General features: G+C 38.6%; 1 protein-coding gene across 1 annotated transcript in view; it reads left to right on the forward strand.

The window, feature by feature from the left end:
- The window catches only part of SUCLG2 (succinate-CoA ligase GDP-forming subunit beta), a 276,580-nt gene that overhangs the window by 175,611 nt on the left and 82,901 nt on the right, over window positions 1-18,068 (forward strand). The window contains exon 9 of the mRNA XM_028110361.2: window positions 317-459. Within this exon, the coding sequence (XP_027966162.2) occupies window positions 317-459 (143 nt within the window). The remainder of the gene's footprint in view (window positions 1-316; window positions 460-18,068) is intronic.

Consider the following 18,068-nt stretch of genomic DNA (forward strand, 5'->3'; position numbering starts at 1 on the left):
AACCCAAAACTCCATCTTCTACTACTACCCCAAATTAATTAATTATGGAAACCCTTCCTTTTTATCTGTTTCCCAGAATGACGTAACTTCTCAACAAACCTGTCTTCCTATTCCCAGGTTTTTTTGTTTATTCTTTTGCACATTTCCTGATTTATCCTAAAAGTCTATGAATTTACCTGGTGGAACACAGTTCCAGGCAGGACATTGACCTGGTAGTGACAGGGTTCTCTTTGGCATTATGGGGGAGGGAAATGGTTCATTCACCCTTTCGTGTTACTAAATTTATCCTGTCTTGTGTGCCATTTACATTTCCCAGTGAATGGTGCTGGACTTGCCATGGCTACTTGTGACATCATCTTCCTGAATGGTGGGAAGCCAGCCAACTTTTTGGATCTCGGTGGTGGTGTAAAGGAAGCTCAAGTATATCAAGCTTTCAAACTGCTCACAGCCGATCCTAAGGTAACCTCTGTCTTTGTAGGGAAATTGCATAATTTTCTGATTTTTCACCCTCAAGAGCTGCCTTTTTCCGGATGCTTTACTTTGCAGCCACAGATGCAAATCCTGCTTCTATATCTGCTTGAAGTACACAATGAGTTATTCATTTCAGATGAAAGACTGATAAGTGCCTCCAGGACCTTATTTCAGATGCTGTGCTTCTGAAGTTCTGAGAGATAGGAGGAAATAAAAAGGGGGGAGTGCACCAGACAGTGAAACATTGGTTGACATGAAACCTTATTTGAGTAATGTACACTAAAGCTCTTACGTGACTTAGAGGACTCAGTCGCATTCCTTCCATAAACGTGCTGCAAGTATTATCATACAATTGGAGACAGAAGAAAATTAAAGGATTATAAAACTATGTATCACTAGAAAGTAATGACCCCACATTCTTTTGTATGCTTTTTAATTTTCATAGTTTATAACGTGTGCTAGCTAGTATAGAATGTTGCTTTATGAACCTCTTTTCTCCTGGCCTACTACATAGCTCTCACACACACGCTAGTGCATAGTAGGGATTCAGTAAACCCTTCTCAAGTTCAATACCCATATGCTCTGTTTCGACCGCAGGTACTCACTGGTCTATGACAACATGGTTTAGGAGGACGTTTATGACAAGGAGAAGACTAACATGTTTTGAACGTCTGATACATGTCATTTATTTCTCTTTACAATTCTGTGAGGTGTGTGTGTACCACCGCCATTTGACTTTAAACTTTGAGAATCATGATCTTGATACTGTTAGAGTATCTGAGACATTCTCTTGGTTCTTAAGGTATCTGAAGACATGGGAAATGTGAACCATCACTAGGAAAATCATAAAATGATACCAGATTTTTTTAAAGAAATGTGGTCTGAACTTAATATGGAAGCTTCTCATTAATAAGTGTACCAATAATAGTCTTTTGGTTCGCATATATAAAGTTTTGTTTTACATTAGTAGTATGCTTGTCTGTTTTCATTATGACTCAGATGGTTGCTCACCTTACATTTTTGCTAACTCCTGTCCTTCTGATTCACAAAATAAATGGTAGGGTATTATCAGCTGCTAATCTTTAGCTCTCCAGTGCTATCCAGGAAGAGCACTGTCATCAAAATTCAGTCACCTAGCCGTGTTTGTGGGGTTTTTCTATTTATATAAGTGTTTACAGTTGGTTTTTCTGTTTATATAAGTACCTTGTTTTCATTGGTTAAGTAGGAATATTATCAGTGTCTTCCTAGTTATTAATTTATTTATCCCTTCTTCTTACTATTACTTTCCTTTTTTAAGATTTTATTTATTTATTTGATATAGTTATATAGAGAGAGCAGGAGCTGGGGGAGAGGGGCAAAGGCAGAGGGGGAAGCAGACTCCCCACTGAGCAGGGAGCCTGATGTGGGCTCAATCCCAGGACCCTGGGGCCATGACCTGGTCCGAAGGCAGATGCTTAACTGACTGAGCCACCTAGGTGCCCCTTCTCATTTACTAAGGGAAGGATCATTTTCCTCCCAGAGAGTTTCCTATCAATTGAAATCTCTAAATACCGTGAATATAACTAACACACAGCTCTTTAAATGCTTGAACCACAAAGTATTCAGAGAACAGGGCAACTGTGATAAAATACTGAACTTTTAGTGTCTACTGAAATTCAGTGCTAAGAATAATAGAGAGCTATCGAGGGAGTAAGTCTACCAGGACAATCATTGCATTTTCTTTGGAATATCTTTTCTTAGCGGCTGATCTGGAATTTTAATTTTGTAAAAATACAGGAAGGGAAGGAAAAATCACTTGCAGAGCCGTTTTTTTAAAAAGAGTCTCTTAAAAAATTTTGACTTTACCTTATGGAATATTTTCAAATGCTTAGAGTATTTAAACTTTTTTGAGATTGCCTGTCATCTTGGGTAGAGAAAGATATGTGGGAGTTATTTTATTTTTCTCATGCTATATCAGGAAAATGAATGCATAGCTCATCTCACTGTAAATTTTCCAAATCTTAAAATTTCAAAGACAGATAAAAAGCATGGAAATGTAATGGGTATTTTCAATCCTGGCGTTGTTTAACAGATTTCAGAGAACAGAGACTTAAAAATAGTATAGATGAATTGATTTGATTTTGCAAGAAAACTGGTTGTAGTTCTAGCAGTAATTATTTCAAGTAGAACCCCATTCAGCTGCCCAGAAGTAGAGAATCCCAAAAACCCAAAGCTAATTATTACAAAGGTATTTTCTTGTTAGATGTAAGGATTAGTGAGTTAAAAACACAAACTCAAAATTGCGAAAGGCCTGTTAAACTTGAATCAACTGATAGTAACAACTACTTGTTCATCATGTGTGTGAGCTAATTCTATTGATCAAGTAATAAATGTTATAAATGTCATCATTCAAGAACAATATTATGGGTTAACCTATATTTCTACCATTTCAGCCATAGAGCTGAAACTTAAATTTATTTTGCTTGACTATTAGCCCGAATGCTGATACTCACTGGGACCTAACATAAATGCCTTTATCACTAATAGGTTCCTTATTTGTTTGTAATATATATGAAACAGAGCTCCTCTGCCAAATTGTCTAAAACAAGAATCTTTTCAAGATAGCTCACTTACAAAACTGAATTCACATTAAATGTTTTATAATTCTCTTATTTTCAAGTTGGGCTGGAGATGAGAGAAAGACAGTAGAGTTTGTTCTGCTGGTGGTATGATCTGATCTTCATACAGAATTCTAAGCATTAGTGTTCTTTAAATCAAAAGGAGTAAAAATCACATAAAATAGGAAGTAGAAGTAGGGTTTTTGTGGTAATCTATAAAGAATTTGAACACACTTAAAGGAAAAGCCCTCCAAAGAGTGTTATCCTTAAGTTTTTGTTTTCCTGAATCATGCTTTGGCTTTTACTTCTAATTCTAAACTTAGAATTCCAAAGGTGTAGAAAATGAGTACAAATGACATCTGGAGTATATAAAACATCTTACACAAATGAATAAAAGGAAAAAATAGTTGACAGGAATCTCAATAGTCACCCCCACTCTGTTGGCCAAAGTTAAGCACATCTGTTGCCCTCTGAAGGCCTGATTTCAAAAACCAGTAGTGTGTGATTGACATTCGTGAAATCACCACACCTGATCCGTTCGTGCTTCCTGGTTTAGATCCAATTTAAAGTCATATTTCAAAACTCTTTATTTTTAAATTTTTGTTTCTTTAAATATTATTATTTTTTGCTGCTGGTATAATTAATGTAAAGTGTTTTTCAAAGCTCTTTAAATATCCAGAAACAAATGTGCTGCATAAGCACCAAGTACTAGTTCAAAAAAGAAGGGGTTCTTAGTGGGGCTCAGGTGCCAGACTGCCCAGGTTCCAGTCATATCTTTACCACTTACTGGTTGTGAGAGCTTGAGCACATAATTTTACTTCTATCTATCTCAGTTTCTTCTTTCATAAAATGAAATAATAACATTACTTATTACCTCGGAGGGTTGCTTCATTTATTTTTTTTAGTATTTGGAGGTTAGCTTTATTAAAATTTTTTAATTGAGATATAATTGACATATAACATCATATAAGTTTGAAGTATATAATGTGTTTATTTGATACATCTGTATGTTGCGGTATAATCACCAATATAGCATTACCTTCCATCCTGTTCTGTAATTATAATTTCTTTTTTGTGGTAAGAACATTTAATCAGAGACTTGTTCATTCCATTAATTGAGATACACATATACATTTCCCATTTAAAGGAGGAATAATTTTATATGACAGTATCATTTAAAACTCTTAATACTTATTGAAGTATGACCTACATACAGAACAGTATGCAAATCAAAAGTATATAGCTTGATAAATTATCACAAAGTGAACATAGCTATGTAACTGGCAGCCAGGTCACAAAATAGAACATGACCAGTGTTATGGACTAAATGTTTATGTCCCCTGAAAATTCATATGTTGAAATCCTAATCTCCAATGTGATGGTATTAGGAAGTAGGGCCTTTGAAAGGTAATTATGTCATGAAAGTGGAGCCTCATGAGTGGGATTAGTACCCTTATAAAGGAGATCTCCCCAGAGAACTCCTTCACCCCTTCCTCCATGTGAGGATGTATCTAGATGATGGCCATTTCTGTACCAAGAAATGGGATCTCATGAGACACTGAATCTGTCAGTGCCTTCATCTTGGACTTCCGACCTCTAAAATTGTGAAAAATAAATGTTTGTTGTCTTACCACTCAGTCTATGGTAATTTGTTACAGCAGCCTCAACAGACTTAGACAACCAGCATCTCAGGAGCCAGTAATGAGCTCCTGCCCCATGGTTCTCCTTCCCTGCTCTCTCCCCAAAGGTAACATAGCTCTCCCAATTTCTAATGTCATCCATTTATTTTGCCTTAATATAAATTTCAGCTTAATATAAATAGGATCATACAGGGTACACTCTTTTGTGTTTGCCATCTTCCATTTAACTTTCATTTGTAAGATTCATCCACATTTTATGTAGCAGTGGTTCACTCATTCTTACTGCTGTATGGTATTCTATTGTGTGACTCTTCCAGAACCCTTTATCCTTTTCTGTTGATGAACATTTGTGTTACTCAGTTTTGACTATTACGTTGCTATGAACATGTTTTCATACAAGTCCTTTGGAGCACATTTCCATGGGATATATTCTTGGAACTAGGATTTTTGGGTCATAACATACACACACATTCAGCTTGAATGGGTACTACCAAGCAGGTCTCCAGATGTGCCCATTTACACTCTGGTAACCGTGTATGGGAGTTCCAGTTTCTCCACATCCTTACCAACACTCAGTACAGTCAGGCCTTTCCAGTTTCAGTCATTCTGATAGATGTATGGTGGTTTCCAATGACACTGAGTGCTTTCTCTCATGACCAGTGAGGTTGAACACCTTTTCATATATTTATTAGCTATTAGGGTGTACTCTTTAAACTTCTGTTACCTTGTCTGTAGAGTGGACATGAAAGTAATCCCTGGAAGCATGGCTTTGAATATCAACAGAGATCCTATATGTGTAAGTGGTTGGCAGACATTTCTAAAGCACAATGAAAACTTTAGTGTGTGCTGTTGTTTTTTTGAATGTTCAATTTCATTATCATTTCTAAGGCTTAGATTTATAATTATTGAAAGGGGAGGGACTAAGCGGTCATGGACGGGACGGGAGGTGTCTGAAACAGGTTTATTGACATCAGTGTTATTGCATGTATTGTTTTGAAGTCGATGAAATGTGTAAGCAATTCAGTAGCTTGCGGTGATTCTCTGTTCAGACAACCCAGAAAACACAATTTAATCAAGGGAGGATTAAATTCATGTCTGCAAGAACCACAGAATATCATTTGGTATAAATTTGAGAAGAGTCCAGCTATTTTGGCTCTGTGATGTGTGCTTCAAAAGTCTCTAGAATTTGAGGCTGGAGAAAGAAAACTGCATGCCATATTTTCAGCATGCAAATGCCTTCAGTTTTTTTTAAATTTTATTTTATTATGTTATGTTAATCACCATACGTCATTAGTTTTTGATGTAGTGTTCCATGATTCATTGTTTGCATATAACACCCAGTGCTCCATTCAATACATGCCCTCTTTAATACCCATCACCAGGCTAACCCATCCTCCCACTCCCCTACCCTCTAGAACCCTCAGTTTGTTTCTCAGAGTCCATAGTCTCTCATGGTTCATCTCCCCCCCAAATCCCCCCCTTCATTCTTCCCTTCCTACTATCTTTTTTTTTTTTTTACATATAATGTATTATTTGTTTCAGAGGTACAGGTCTGTGATTCATCAGTCTTACACAATTCACAGTGCTCACCATAGCACATACCCTCCCCAATGACTATCACCCAGCCACCCCATCCCTCCTACCCCCCACCACTCCATCAACCCTCAGTTTGTTTCCTGAGATTAAGAATTCCTCATATCGGGCTCCTGGGTGGCTCAGTTGTTAAGCCTCTGCCTTCGGTTCAGGTCATGATCCCAGGGTCCTGGGATTGAGTCCCACGTCGGGCTCCCTGCTCAGCAGGAAGCCTGCTTCTCTCTCTCCCATTCCCCCTGCTTGTATTCCTGCTCTCGCTATCTCTCTCTCTGTCAAATAAATAAATAAAATCTTTTAAAAAAAAGAATTCCTCATATCAGTGAGATCATATGATACATGTCTTTCTCTGATTGACTTATTTTGCTTAGCATAATACCCTCTAGTTCCATCCACATCATTGCAAATGGCAAGATTTCTTTTTTTTCATGGCTGCATAATATTCCATTATATATATATACACCACATCTTCTTTATCCATTCATCTGTTGATGGACATCTTGGCTCTTTCCATAGTTTGGCTATTGTGGACATTGCTGCTATAAACATTGGGGTGGATGTACCCCTTTGGATCACTACATTTGTATCTTTGGGGTAAATACCCAGTAGTGCAATTGCTGTGTCATAGTGTAGCTCCATTTTCAACTTTTTGAGGAACCTCCATAAATATGTTTTGGGATTAATATGTGCTAAATGCCTTACACACATATTGTTGATTATCATACATTTAGAATATATTTAAGTATAAGACACAGGAACCTCTTTTTCACTTATTTACATGTTTATGTCAGAGGCTCGCAACAAGACTCATTTTATTACAAGACCATGTGTATTTGCTGAAATACCATATCTGCAAGGGAACATTTATTTGGGGGGGGGGGAAGTAATAGAACTTTTATAGGGATTGATTTTCGAATATAATGCCCAATCCTTTAAACAACATGAGCATTATTTTTGAAATAACTCCCCCATCCCTGTTCTTACAGGCCTCTTTGAAAATAAATTTTACTTTCATATGAGTTGGAAGGAGTAAAAGTCCAGGCAGACATTCTGTGTGGTGATTGGCTACCTGATAGTCTAGTCTGAGAAGAATACAAACGACTTTGTACTTATGAACTGGTAACCTGTTCTCTGGTTTCACCCATGTGTAGGGTAACACTGTATGGGAGCTAGAGAATGGAAAGCCAGTTGCCCCACACTCATTGCTCTTCCTTTCCTCAAAGTACTTTTCCTCTTGTCTTGCATTTCTTTCTCTAATGTCCAGTTGATCCAAATTTCCAACAATGTCTGGCTGTCCTTGCCCAGCATATGCTCATTCCATGTTACCGAACAGCACTTCCCAGTAAGAACTGGGTCCTGGGAAGGCGGGTGGTTCTGTGTCTTACACAAGATCCGTGTGCCTGATAGTGACTGCATTTTTCATGCATCCCTAATGGAACACTCTACAAGTATTTTCATGCTCCTTGCTGACATACTCTCAGAAATAAATCAAAAATAAGATTTTTACTCTTTGCTCTGCTTCTCAGAATTCAAATTTGAATGTGCTTTGTTTGTTTCATGGTAAGTAATTTGAAGAATTTTAACAGACTTGGGGATATTTCAGTAAATTTCATCATTCGTCCCAACATGCACAGTAATTGATTATGAATCCTGTATGGAGAAGCCTTTGTAGACTGTTAAAGAGAAATGAATCACTGATAAACGTTTGGTGTCATATATATTGGAAATAATATATAATGATTGGAAGAGTTAGGTGTTTTTTTTTCTCTCTCTCAATGTTATTGCACAGAGAAAAGACGTGGTTAAATTCAACAATGGAAAAATAGTGCGTTTTCTAACGAGGTGACCAAATAATAGCCAGGATTAATGTGAGGTATCTCTAAGTCTTAAGAATTATCTTATAATTGTAGAATGATCAGGCATCTGAAAGTTTTGCTATTATTATTTTTGAGGTATTGTTTTTGAATCCAAATAATGTCTGGTAGGGGAATCACTAGATGTGGAGAGTAAACTTTGGAAAACAATGCTGGAGAACAAGGTGAAGCACCTTTGAGATGCGAGGGGTTCTGGTTCCTCTACCTCTACAGGGGTGAGTTGTAGTCTAGTGGGACGAGCCCCACTGCATTCCGGAGACAGAAGACACTGTGAATTCTCTTTCTTCCTCCCTCTACACTGCCCTCCACCCACTGCCAGAGAATTAAGAACTAGGGATGATTTTGTTGTTCCTAAATGAACAACATGTCCATGTGGGCTCACTGAAGAAATCGGCTTGACTCATCGTGGCTTGCAAAATATATAGCATTTTGTCTTTTTTTAGGGTGTTTTATTAAACAGCATCCCCTTTTTTCCTAATTATTAAATTAGGGAAACATAAAATATAGGAAAGTACCAAAATAAGTCGTTACATTTACATATACTATTTTACATGACTATGTAGTGTAGTATTTTTGACAAAATTAGTGTCAATATGATTGACACTATTATTTAGTCTAATTTTTCCCACTTTTTACATACCTTTTCCCTGTCCTTGTACACTCTTCTCCAACATCTTCAGGAGCTGAATAGTATTCAGTTGTATGAATATATAAATTTACTTAAGCAGTCCTCTGTTATTTGGTATTCAGGGTGTTTCTAGCCTAAAATAATGCTGCCGTGAACCTCTTTGTACTCTTAACTTTATGTACAGTTCAGGTTATTCATATAAGATGAATTCCTAAAAGTATGAGGGTGAATATGTATGCAGGTTTTAAGGTGTTCACACTTCCTGCCAACTTATCACCATACTAGGTAGAGGTGGAAGGAATGTAGAAGGCTGTCATCAATGAGAAGAGTGCCTATTTTGCTATTTAAAATGTGCCACAGTGCTGTCTGGTTTTCCTAAGTCATGTCTCGTGTGATGCACCTCACAGAGAAAATATATATGAGATAAGCTTTGTTCAAGTGTGAGTTAGAGTGCTATTGGCCATGAATTCGATAGCAATGAATTAACAATATATATTAAATAAGGTGTCCTTAAGCAGAAACACACAGAAAACAAGGTTATGTACTGCTCTTTTGAGGAAGATGTTGTGACCAGAGGCTTGCAGGAACCTAACCCTGCATTTCTTTGGGAGCATTGGTTCGGTATTTGCTGACTCAGTGTTCACTGTAAAGTTATGGAGCATGACTACTGTGGATGAGGAGAATTGCCTGAATAATGTTTTGGATAATTATGGATAGCTCTTCAGAGATTATATGAAAGAGCTACTCCATTTTATCTTTCTAAGAAAAGACAGTCAGGAACCCCTAGTCTGAATGTAAAGTAAAAAAAAATCTTTCTTTTCATAATTTCCTTTTACATGCTTCCTAAAGGGAAGGATTTTGATTCTTGAGAACCTTCAAAATGTGTTAGTAATGGCTTTTTAGACATATTGCCTTTAACGATTAGATGAATAAATCTTGAGAAAATTTTAACTTAATTTTTCCACTTTTCAGGTAAGAATGATTTCCTTACACCTTTAAGTCCCTTCACTTTGTACTTTTTGAAAGTTTTCTTTATTTTTAAAAAATTGATTTTTTTTCCACTTTTAGAAATTTACATTTCCTACTGAAAGTATGAGATTAAAAAAAAATCGTCCCTAACTTTATTACCGTAATACAACCACTATTATAATTTTGTTAAATTTCCTTCTAAAAATTATCTATACTTATCTTCTTTATAAGGTTATTATTAGAATGCCCTTCCTTTTGATGGCCTTTTTTAAAAAATCCAGTGTTACATGATACACATCTTCCAGTGTTGTTAGCTGGTCTCCCTGAGAGAGACCATCAGTTTTACAAGTGTGTTAAAAATGGGCAGTGTTTTAAAGGTATCTTGTTATTTAGAAAGTTATTTAAAGAAACTCAGCATTTAAAATCTCTTTCAGAAAATGTGTGAACTTTTAAGTCTGGTTTGCTGAAGCAGAGTACAGTATAGTTAATAAATAAATGTAATAGTAACAAGTGTGATAAACTTTGTGGTACAGAACAGATTTTTATAACAATGAAAAAAAGAAAATCACCATACTCCAGGGCCAACCTAGACCCCCCTTTAGTGACTTATGCATTTACTACCTCAGTGGGTTGCTGATCTGACTTTGTTTTAATTATCTCAGGATTAATGAGTCATTCTTTAATATTTGATACAGTCATTCTGAATTGCCCAGATTCTGAAATACTTAACAGTTCCAAATGTGGCCTGATGTCCCTTCCTGACAGCTCAGTTCAAGGTCTCCCTGCTATCCTCCTGATATATGCGGCTCAATGAGGTGACACTGAGTCCAGAACAAGACTTGCCAGAAGTACAAGAATAAACTTACCTTTATTTTTCCTTGTTCTTTCTTGCCAACGTTCTTCCTAAGAATCCCTTGATTTCTCTATGCATCTTCTGTCTTTGTAAAGAGCAAGGTGCTCCAGGTAAACTTGTAAAGTAGGTGTCTTGTTAACCTCTAGCCCTGCATCACATGCCGCCTTGGTGATAATTTGTCCCCTTCTCCATCCTCTTTACTACGGGATATTTGCAGGTTATAGTCCTCACCACTTAATCATCTCTTTTGTTCATACATTTCTCTTTTTAAATCCTGTAAAATTGCCTAGAGATATTATTTCTTCTTTCCCCTCCCACTTCTTGCTACTTTTTCATTAAGCTTTCCATTTACTCCATATTCTTTAAAAATAGCTTACAGTTTTTCCTTGAGTTTTTTTTTTTCCAGCCCCTGGTTTTATTTTGTTCAACTATTATTATATACTTCATTTTTTCTAGCCGCTCTAATGGTTCAAAGAACATAGTGGGTTCTCCAAAAATGTCTTTTCAGAGCAAATTCATATTGACAGTCTCTTTATTTCATGTAAATCATATAGCTGAATGTTCTCAGCCAGGAAGGAATGAATGCATAATAAGTTAATGAGTTGTCCTTGTGAAACAATTTCCCAAGCTAGATGCCAGCACCATGTGTCTGGCAAGACTCTAATGGCATGGGGCAGCCGGGGAGGGACAATTGTCTAGAGCTGGACTTGTCCCCCAGGGTCAGGGAAGCAATGGAGGGAAGGTCCTCTTTGCAGATGCTGGGGTGAGGTCCTGTCCAGCAGCCAGACACAGCAGCTGCAGGTAATAGCTCTCCAAGAAGAATTGTGAGTGGGCAGCAGTCTTACCTGAAAGGAGCATGTGAGTAGAAGATAAGGAGAGTATAAACACAGGGAGGCAATTCTTAAGTAGTATTTAGGGAATTCTGTTAACAGGTAGCCAGTACCACAGTCTCTAGGCTGTAGTGCAGAGGCCACGCTGCACTCACATAAAGCATCCCACGAGCAGAAGCTTCGTTCTAGGGAGACTGGAGTACCAGGCAGGAAACTAAGGCAGGAACTCAGCCATAGGTACATGTCAGTGTGTCAGCCAGGAGGTTGACAAGGCTCATCCCACAGCAAGAATTGACTTTATGGAGGAGGTGGTTCCCTTCAGCTTATTGGGGTCAACTCCTCAAAGACCCCTTTATGACATCAGGACTAGTTCTCCAGATCACAGAATGATGAAGCTGGCCAGAAACCCATTCAGTAACATCAGCCAGATGATAATCTATTGACAATCTATTGTTTTATATATGCCAGGCATTCTTCTAGACACTGAGTTGTAGAGCAGTGAGTGAAACAGAGTCTTGTTCTCTTGGAGCTGCCCAATTAAATTAAATCAATGAATAAATAAATACATAATATCAAAGAAATAACTAATACACTGGGTGGTGATACTTATGGGGTTAAAAAATAAAATCGAAAGGGGGACCTCAGAATGCCAGAAATTTGTTATTTTGGATAGGTTTGTCCAAGAAAACCTCTCAGGAATGTTTACCTTCGAGAAAGATGCATCATGACTATTAGATGTGGAGTTTGGGTTTGTAGGTGATGACATGAATCCTCCCAGGGAGGGGAATCTGTCCCACATCTGCACCCACTGGACCTGCCCTTCTTTCCTTTGTGTTTACTCACTACTTCTTTACCAAAGTGTTCTAAGCCATGTCATTTGTTTTCTTATAGGCTTAAAAAGGTTTTGTCCACTTGAATAGTTTATGCTGCAACTTTAATTTGGGTGGTAACTGTCTTGCAGTTAGAGGTCCTTTGTGAGTATCAATAGATATTTTATCTCCATCTCCAGGACCCTCTCCTGGGGATGCTCTGTTTCCACGTTGAGGTCTTATGAAATGGAGCACTCTGAACACACATATTAGTTAGCATTCCCAAGGGGCAGCTGCACAAATCCAAGTTAATTATTTTTCTTCCAGCTTATCTGTGAGTTCTTTCATTAATCGTTATCTGTAAGCATTCTGGACATATCCCTTTTTCTCAATTAAAACTCCAGTAGAATATTTTTGAGCAAACTTTTAGGTGTCTGCTCTAATACTCAGAGGCCTTAGGATCATAAATGGTGAGCAGAAAATCCTTTTGGAGCTTTAACCCTTGACCTTCTAGATTTCACTTGCTTGTTAATCCCAAGTAGTACAGTTCTCTGAGTTAGAGATATAAATGATGTAGAATCTTCATTCAGTGTGTCATTTTAATCCAAGAATGTGGTCATTTGGGTAGCAGGTATGAGGGGAAATGCCTAAATTTAGACATCTGATATTTTTCCGTGTGTTAATGACCTGTGATTAGTGATTACATCTTATGAGTGGATATTCCTGTCCATTAAACTGAACAACCAAATAGTTAATCCAGATATGGACTCTGCTGACCAAATTCCCAAACAGGAGTTTGATAATCAAATGAGAAGAGTGAAAGCAGTAAAAGTAAAAAATACAAAAGAAATGTGCAAAGAGAACCTTTCCTGAAAGAATAAATTCTGTGATTCTGTTCTTCTATACAAATATACCCTTAAAAGCACTACCTATTGTAAGCTGCACCAATGTATTGAGCAATGCAGAATGTCTTAGGTAAGACAATAGGACCGAAATTAGAGCCTCACCATCATCTTAGTTTCCTCCCCCTAGTGGACACAGCTTGATATTCCTGCAGTCAGTAAGCGAGCAGTCATTTGACTGTTCCTTGATCACCTTGTCAGGTTGTGAGCTGATTGGGAGAATGGAAAACCATCCAACATTTGACGTCATTGGTTCCAATGAGGCTCTCCTTATCAAGTCCTCTTGATTGTCATCATCCCTTCAAAGCAGAGGAAAACTTGTGCCTAACTGACACACACAGTCCTTTCTAAGCTCAAAGAAGACCCGCTGTAAAGCACCTATTAATATTGACGTCACAGGGCGCCTGGGTGGCTCAGATGGTTAGGCGTCTGCCTTCGGCTCGGGTCATGACCCCAGGGTCCTGGGATCGAGTTCCGTGTCGGGCTTCCTGCTCCTTGGGAGCCTGTTTCTCCCTCTGCCTCTCTCTCTCTGTCTGTCTCTCATGAACAAATAAATAAAATCTTTAAAAAAAAAATATTGACGTCACATCCTAGTCTCTGGGTTCACAGAGAAGAGTCTGTGGAGCCTTACTCCTCAAAATGTGGGCCATGGACTATCAATGCTGACATCAACTTGAAGGCTGTTAGAAATGCAGGATCTCAGCCCTACCTCAGATCCAAAGGGTCAGAATTTGTGTTTTCACAGGACCCCCAGATAATTCTATGTGCATTAGAGTTTGAGAAGCACTGGTCTATAGCAGGGGTAGGCATACTGGATTTTACAGCCAAATTCTGCCTCGTGCCTGTTTTTATAAATAAAGTTTTATAGGAACACAGCTCTGCTCATTCATGTCCTTAATTAACTGAGTAGTTGTGACAGAGACCTGGTCTGCTGTGGTCTACAGTAGGTGGTAGACCTTGCCACAGGCCACACTTGAGTGGTAGAGCAAGGATTCATACCCAGGCAGTCTGGCTCTCATCCCTCTTCTTAGTAACTAGATTATCCAGTGCCCTCTGCACAGAAGGAGCTCATTCCCTTCCATCTCCCTCAGGAACTTGTGTTCTTTGAATGTTCTTTACACTGGTAAGTGGTATTGGTCCAGTGCCAGTTTGTGTAGAAACACCAGCCTGTGGGCTGTTTTAGGTCTGTAATAAGTATGGAAACAGAATCATCATCTAGAAACTTGTATTGCAAGTTGCCATTGCCATGACATAAGTGGAAGATCAATTTTCTCGCGATTCAGATGATTGTATTTTACAAAAACATCAGTCAGTGACTGTCAGGGCATTTAAGAAAAAATTGTCCTTCACCACAGATTATGTGAGAAGCACTGCTCTGTGAGTTTAGATGGGTGATATGTGTGTAACAAACAGTATCATGAGGGAATTTGATTGTACATGGTACACCTGGTTGCTAAAGTGGACTTTATTGTGGGCTGTGATAACCACGTCGTCCTACTGTTCTTTGCTCATCATGCTTTCCCATGACTCTCTTATTTCTTTGGTGATACTTCTTGTGATCCCGTGTGATCCTGTTGATGCCTTCTTTTGCTCTCTGTATCCCCACTTGGATTCTCTCTTCCCCGCTCCTGCCCACAGAGAACCCTTATACCTGGCCCAGGTGTTTTACCAGCAACCCAGGTGTTGCTCTGCTACCTCCCTGGCATGAAGGTTGCTTTTGGGGGCGGTGTCCTGACAGAGCCCCTCAATCCAGTCAGAGGCCACCCTGCTGTTCTCCTCCTGACACTCATGACGAAAATCACCTGCCTGTGGGATCATGAACTAAAACCAGGTGGCACAAGAGGCTATAAGTATTCCTTCCCACCTGGTGACAGCTGGAGTAAGATCCCCGAGCAAAGCTGCATGAGAGAGACTCACCAGGTCATAGGGCCTCTTTCCTAGAGTCCAGCTGTCTCTAACTCAGAGCTCCTCAAGGTGCTTGGACAAGTAGGAATGGCATCACCTGGAACCTTTTTAGAAATGCAAATTCTTCATCTGCCTGAAACTACTGAATCAAAAACTCTGGGGTGGGGCCCAGCAAGCCTTTGGGGTGATTCTCATGTTTGAGAATGTCTGTTGGAGCGTTGGAGCATCTTCAGCTTCCATCCCAGCGAAGAGAGATTTCAGTTTTTGTTACCCCAACTTAGAATTTATTTTCTGTCGCTGACAACCCAGCAAGTCCTGTGTTATATGCCGCGTGTGTTATTTTCACAAAACTGAGAATTTGCCCCAGCTTACCTTTGTTGTGCCCTATAGTCGCCTGGGGCTCAACTCTTTTAACTCTGATTTTAATTTCTTTCTCCATACACTTGGCATCCCTGTTTTAAGATTTTTTCCCCCTTATTTCTGTGTCAAAATCTTTCCCTGAAACTCAGAGGGACTTTCTCAGTTCTAAAGTGATTTTTCTACCCAAATGAGAATTAAGGATAATCTTCTAGTTAATAGGTAACATTCGTCAACTGGGCTTGTAAATGCTTTTTTCTGAAGATCAGTTCCCTCATGGAGAACTTTTATTTCCCTTCCCTCTAAAAGTAGAGAAGAAAAACAAGTTGTATAATTTTCAAGTGACTTTCTATAAACTTTATGAAATTACCTCATCTTGAGCTCAGTCACTGAAGTAGATCTAACTCATTTTTGTCCCGATTAAGTTACCATCAGCTGCTTCTTTTCACAAGAGATTTCCTTCCTATTATTGTTCTCTGTGCTTTTAATCTCTCTTGGTACTTTTCTTCCCCTCTCTTGATTTGTAAGTGTTTTGCTGTGATTCAATCTCCTGTCTATTCTTGTTACAAAGTACAACCTTCATTTGTTATCTGGGTTCCTTGTGCTATTTGGGGAAAAGGTAAGTGGTCAGATGTTTCAGTATTTGACAAATGTCATGATAATAGAGTGTTTCAAGGTGGAGATGTTGAATCAACTTTTCTGTTTGGTCAAGAAAATTGATTCATAATGATATGTGACATAGGGTCTTCACTGAATTTCTCTTTGGTATACATGAGGAATGAAAAATCACTTCTTTTAAAAAATAAAATTTAATGTTTCTTTATCTTGATAGCTCTTTGTACAAGCTCTCTTTACAGATTACTCTGTGGTCAGAGAATCAGCATGTATCTTTCTCCAACTATTAGATCATCTTTATGTCAGCCACCACTGAAAACTTGAGATTTGCATGCTTTTCTTTCATATTTTCAGTATCAAACTGAGACCTCATTGCTGTCTCTTCCACTGTGGGGGTCGTTATCATGTTCTTGAGTGTTCGTGGCTTCCTTGGCAGGTGAACCAGACAAGACCCAGGATGTGAGCTCATTTTCATCCCTACTTGTAGGTCTTGAATGTCTCTCGCTTGCTGCAGCCGCTGCACAGTGGTAGCACATCCCATATATGGGCGAGCCTCTAAAAAGATAATTCAGAAGGCAAAAAATGTTTATAATCAAAATTAACTTTGGCAATCCTTTTAAGTCACCTATCCGTTTTAGTATCTTTAAGCACCAAAGTCCCAGGAGTGTGGTGAGATGCCCATCCTTCTCCATGGCCTTCCTCACCACCATGGTCTATAATTAGAAAATTGGTGGAACATTTTATTGAATCTGTTTGGCCCATGACACTGTAAGCTCCTATAAGGAGGGTGGTCTCTGTTGTGTTCACTGTATCCCCACTCCTCGCAGAGTGGCAGAAGTACAGTGCACAGTGAATCATTTTGTTGAATTAAAAAAAAATGAGCTGTACCACAGTTAAAGAATAAAATAAATATTAATAACAACAGCTAACACTTATATAGACATTAAGTATATGCCAGGAGCTGGTTTAAGGGCTTTACAAATGTGAACTCATTTATCCCTCAGCACAAACCTAAGATAGGTATGAACTCATGTCCATTTTACAGATGAGGAAACTGAGGCACAAACAGATTAAGTTGCCACAGGCCACACTTGAGTGGTAGACCAAGGATTCATACCCAGGCAGTCTGGCTCTCGTCCCTCTTCTTAGTAACTAGATTATCCAGTGCCCTCTGCACAGAAGGAGCTCATTCCCTCTTATCTCCCTCAGGAACTTGTGTTCTTTGAATGGACCAGCACTGGGGTCACCCACTAGATTTTACTCATTAATTTTGGCTCTTTCTTCCTCATTTGCTTGTTCCCTTATAGCTGGATTTATATAAATTAAATGTGTGTATGATGTGACTTCGGTGTGTAAGATGAGACTAAATAAAACTCTAGTGAAGGTATAAAGAAGGCAGTGAAAACCAGGGGCTTAGAAATTGTCGTGGAATATTTTTGTCGCACATGTTGGATCTTTTTTTTTTAATTTAAATATTTAAATATGCAACTTTCCAACCAAAATGGTCATGATACGGTGGTTGAGAGAGGAAGAGATACAAAGAATGCCTGTTCAAATTCTGTGATTCTAAGAGATTTTATCATGCCCCAGGAAATTATCCTTCCAGACTGCGTTTCTAGGTTTATAATTGTATGGACCTTCAAAAGAAAGACAAAAAAAAGACAAAGACAAACATGGAGGAAATGCATGTGCAAAGTATGTCCTGGGTGGTGGGAGAACTTGAATGCTTCATGCTCATCAAATCACTTAATGGAAAGGGACTACAAGGCCTGTCCTTTCATTGAGGACACATCATAGGACAGATTGTAGAGATTGCAAGTTCCAAGACCTCCTCCAAATGGTTTAGTTCCTGCCGCTCCCTGGGGGCCTTCCTTTTGGACTGCTCTTTGGGGCTGTACTTTCTGAATTATGTATCCACCTCTAATCAGTTTCTGAACTACACAGCTTTTGTTAAATGGAGAGGAAACTGGAAGTTTCTCTTGCCGTTGTTACCATGATGAGAAAGAAGTCAGTTTTTTTACAAGTGAA

Source organism: Eumetopias jubatus, unplaced genomic scaffold, assembly GCF_037043125.1.
Source record: "Eumetopias jubatus isolate StellerSeaLion01/CBP00866 unplaced genomic scaffold, mEumJub1_p1.0 scaffold_1, whole genome shotgun sequence".
NCBI lineage: Eukaryota > Metazoa > Chordata > Mammalia > Carnivora > Otariidae > Eumetopias > Eumetopias jubatus.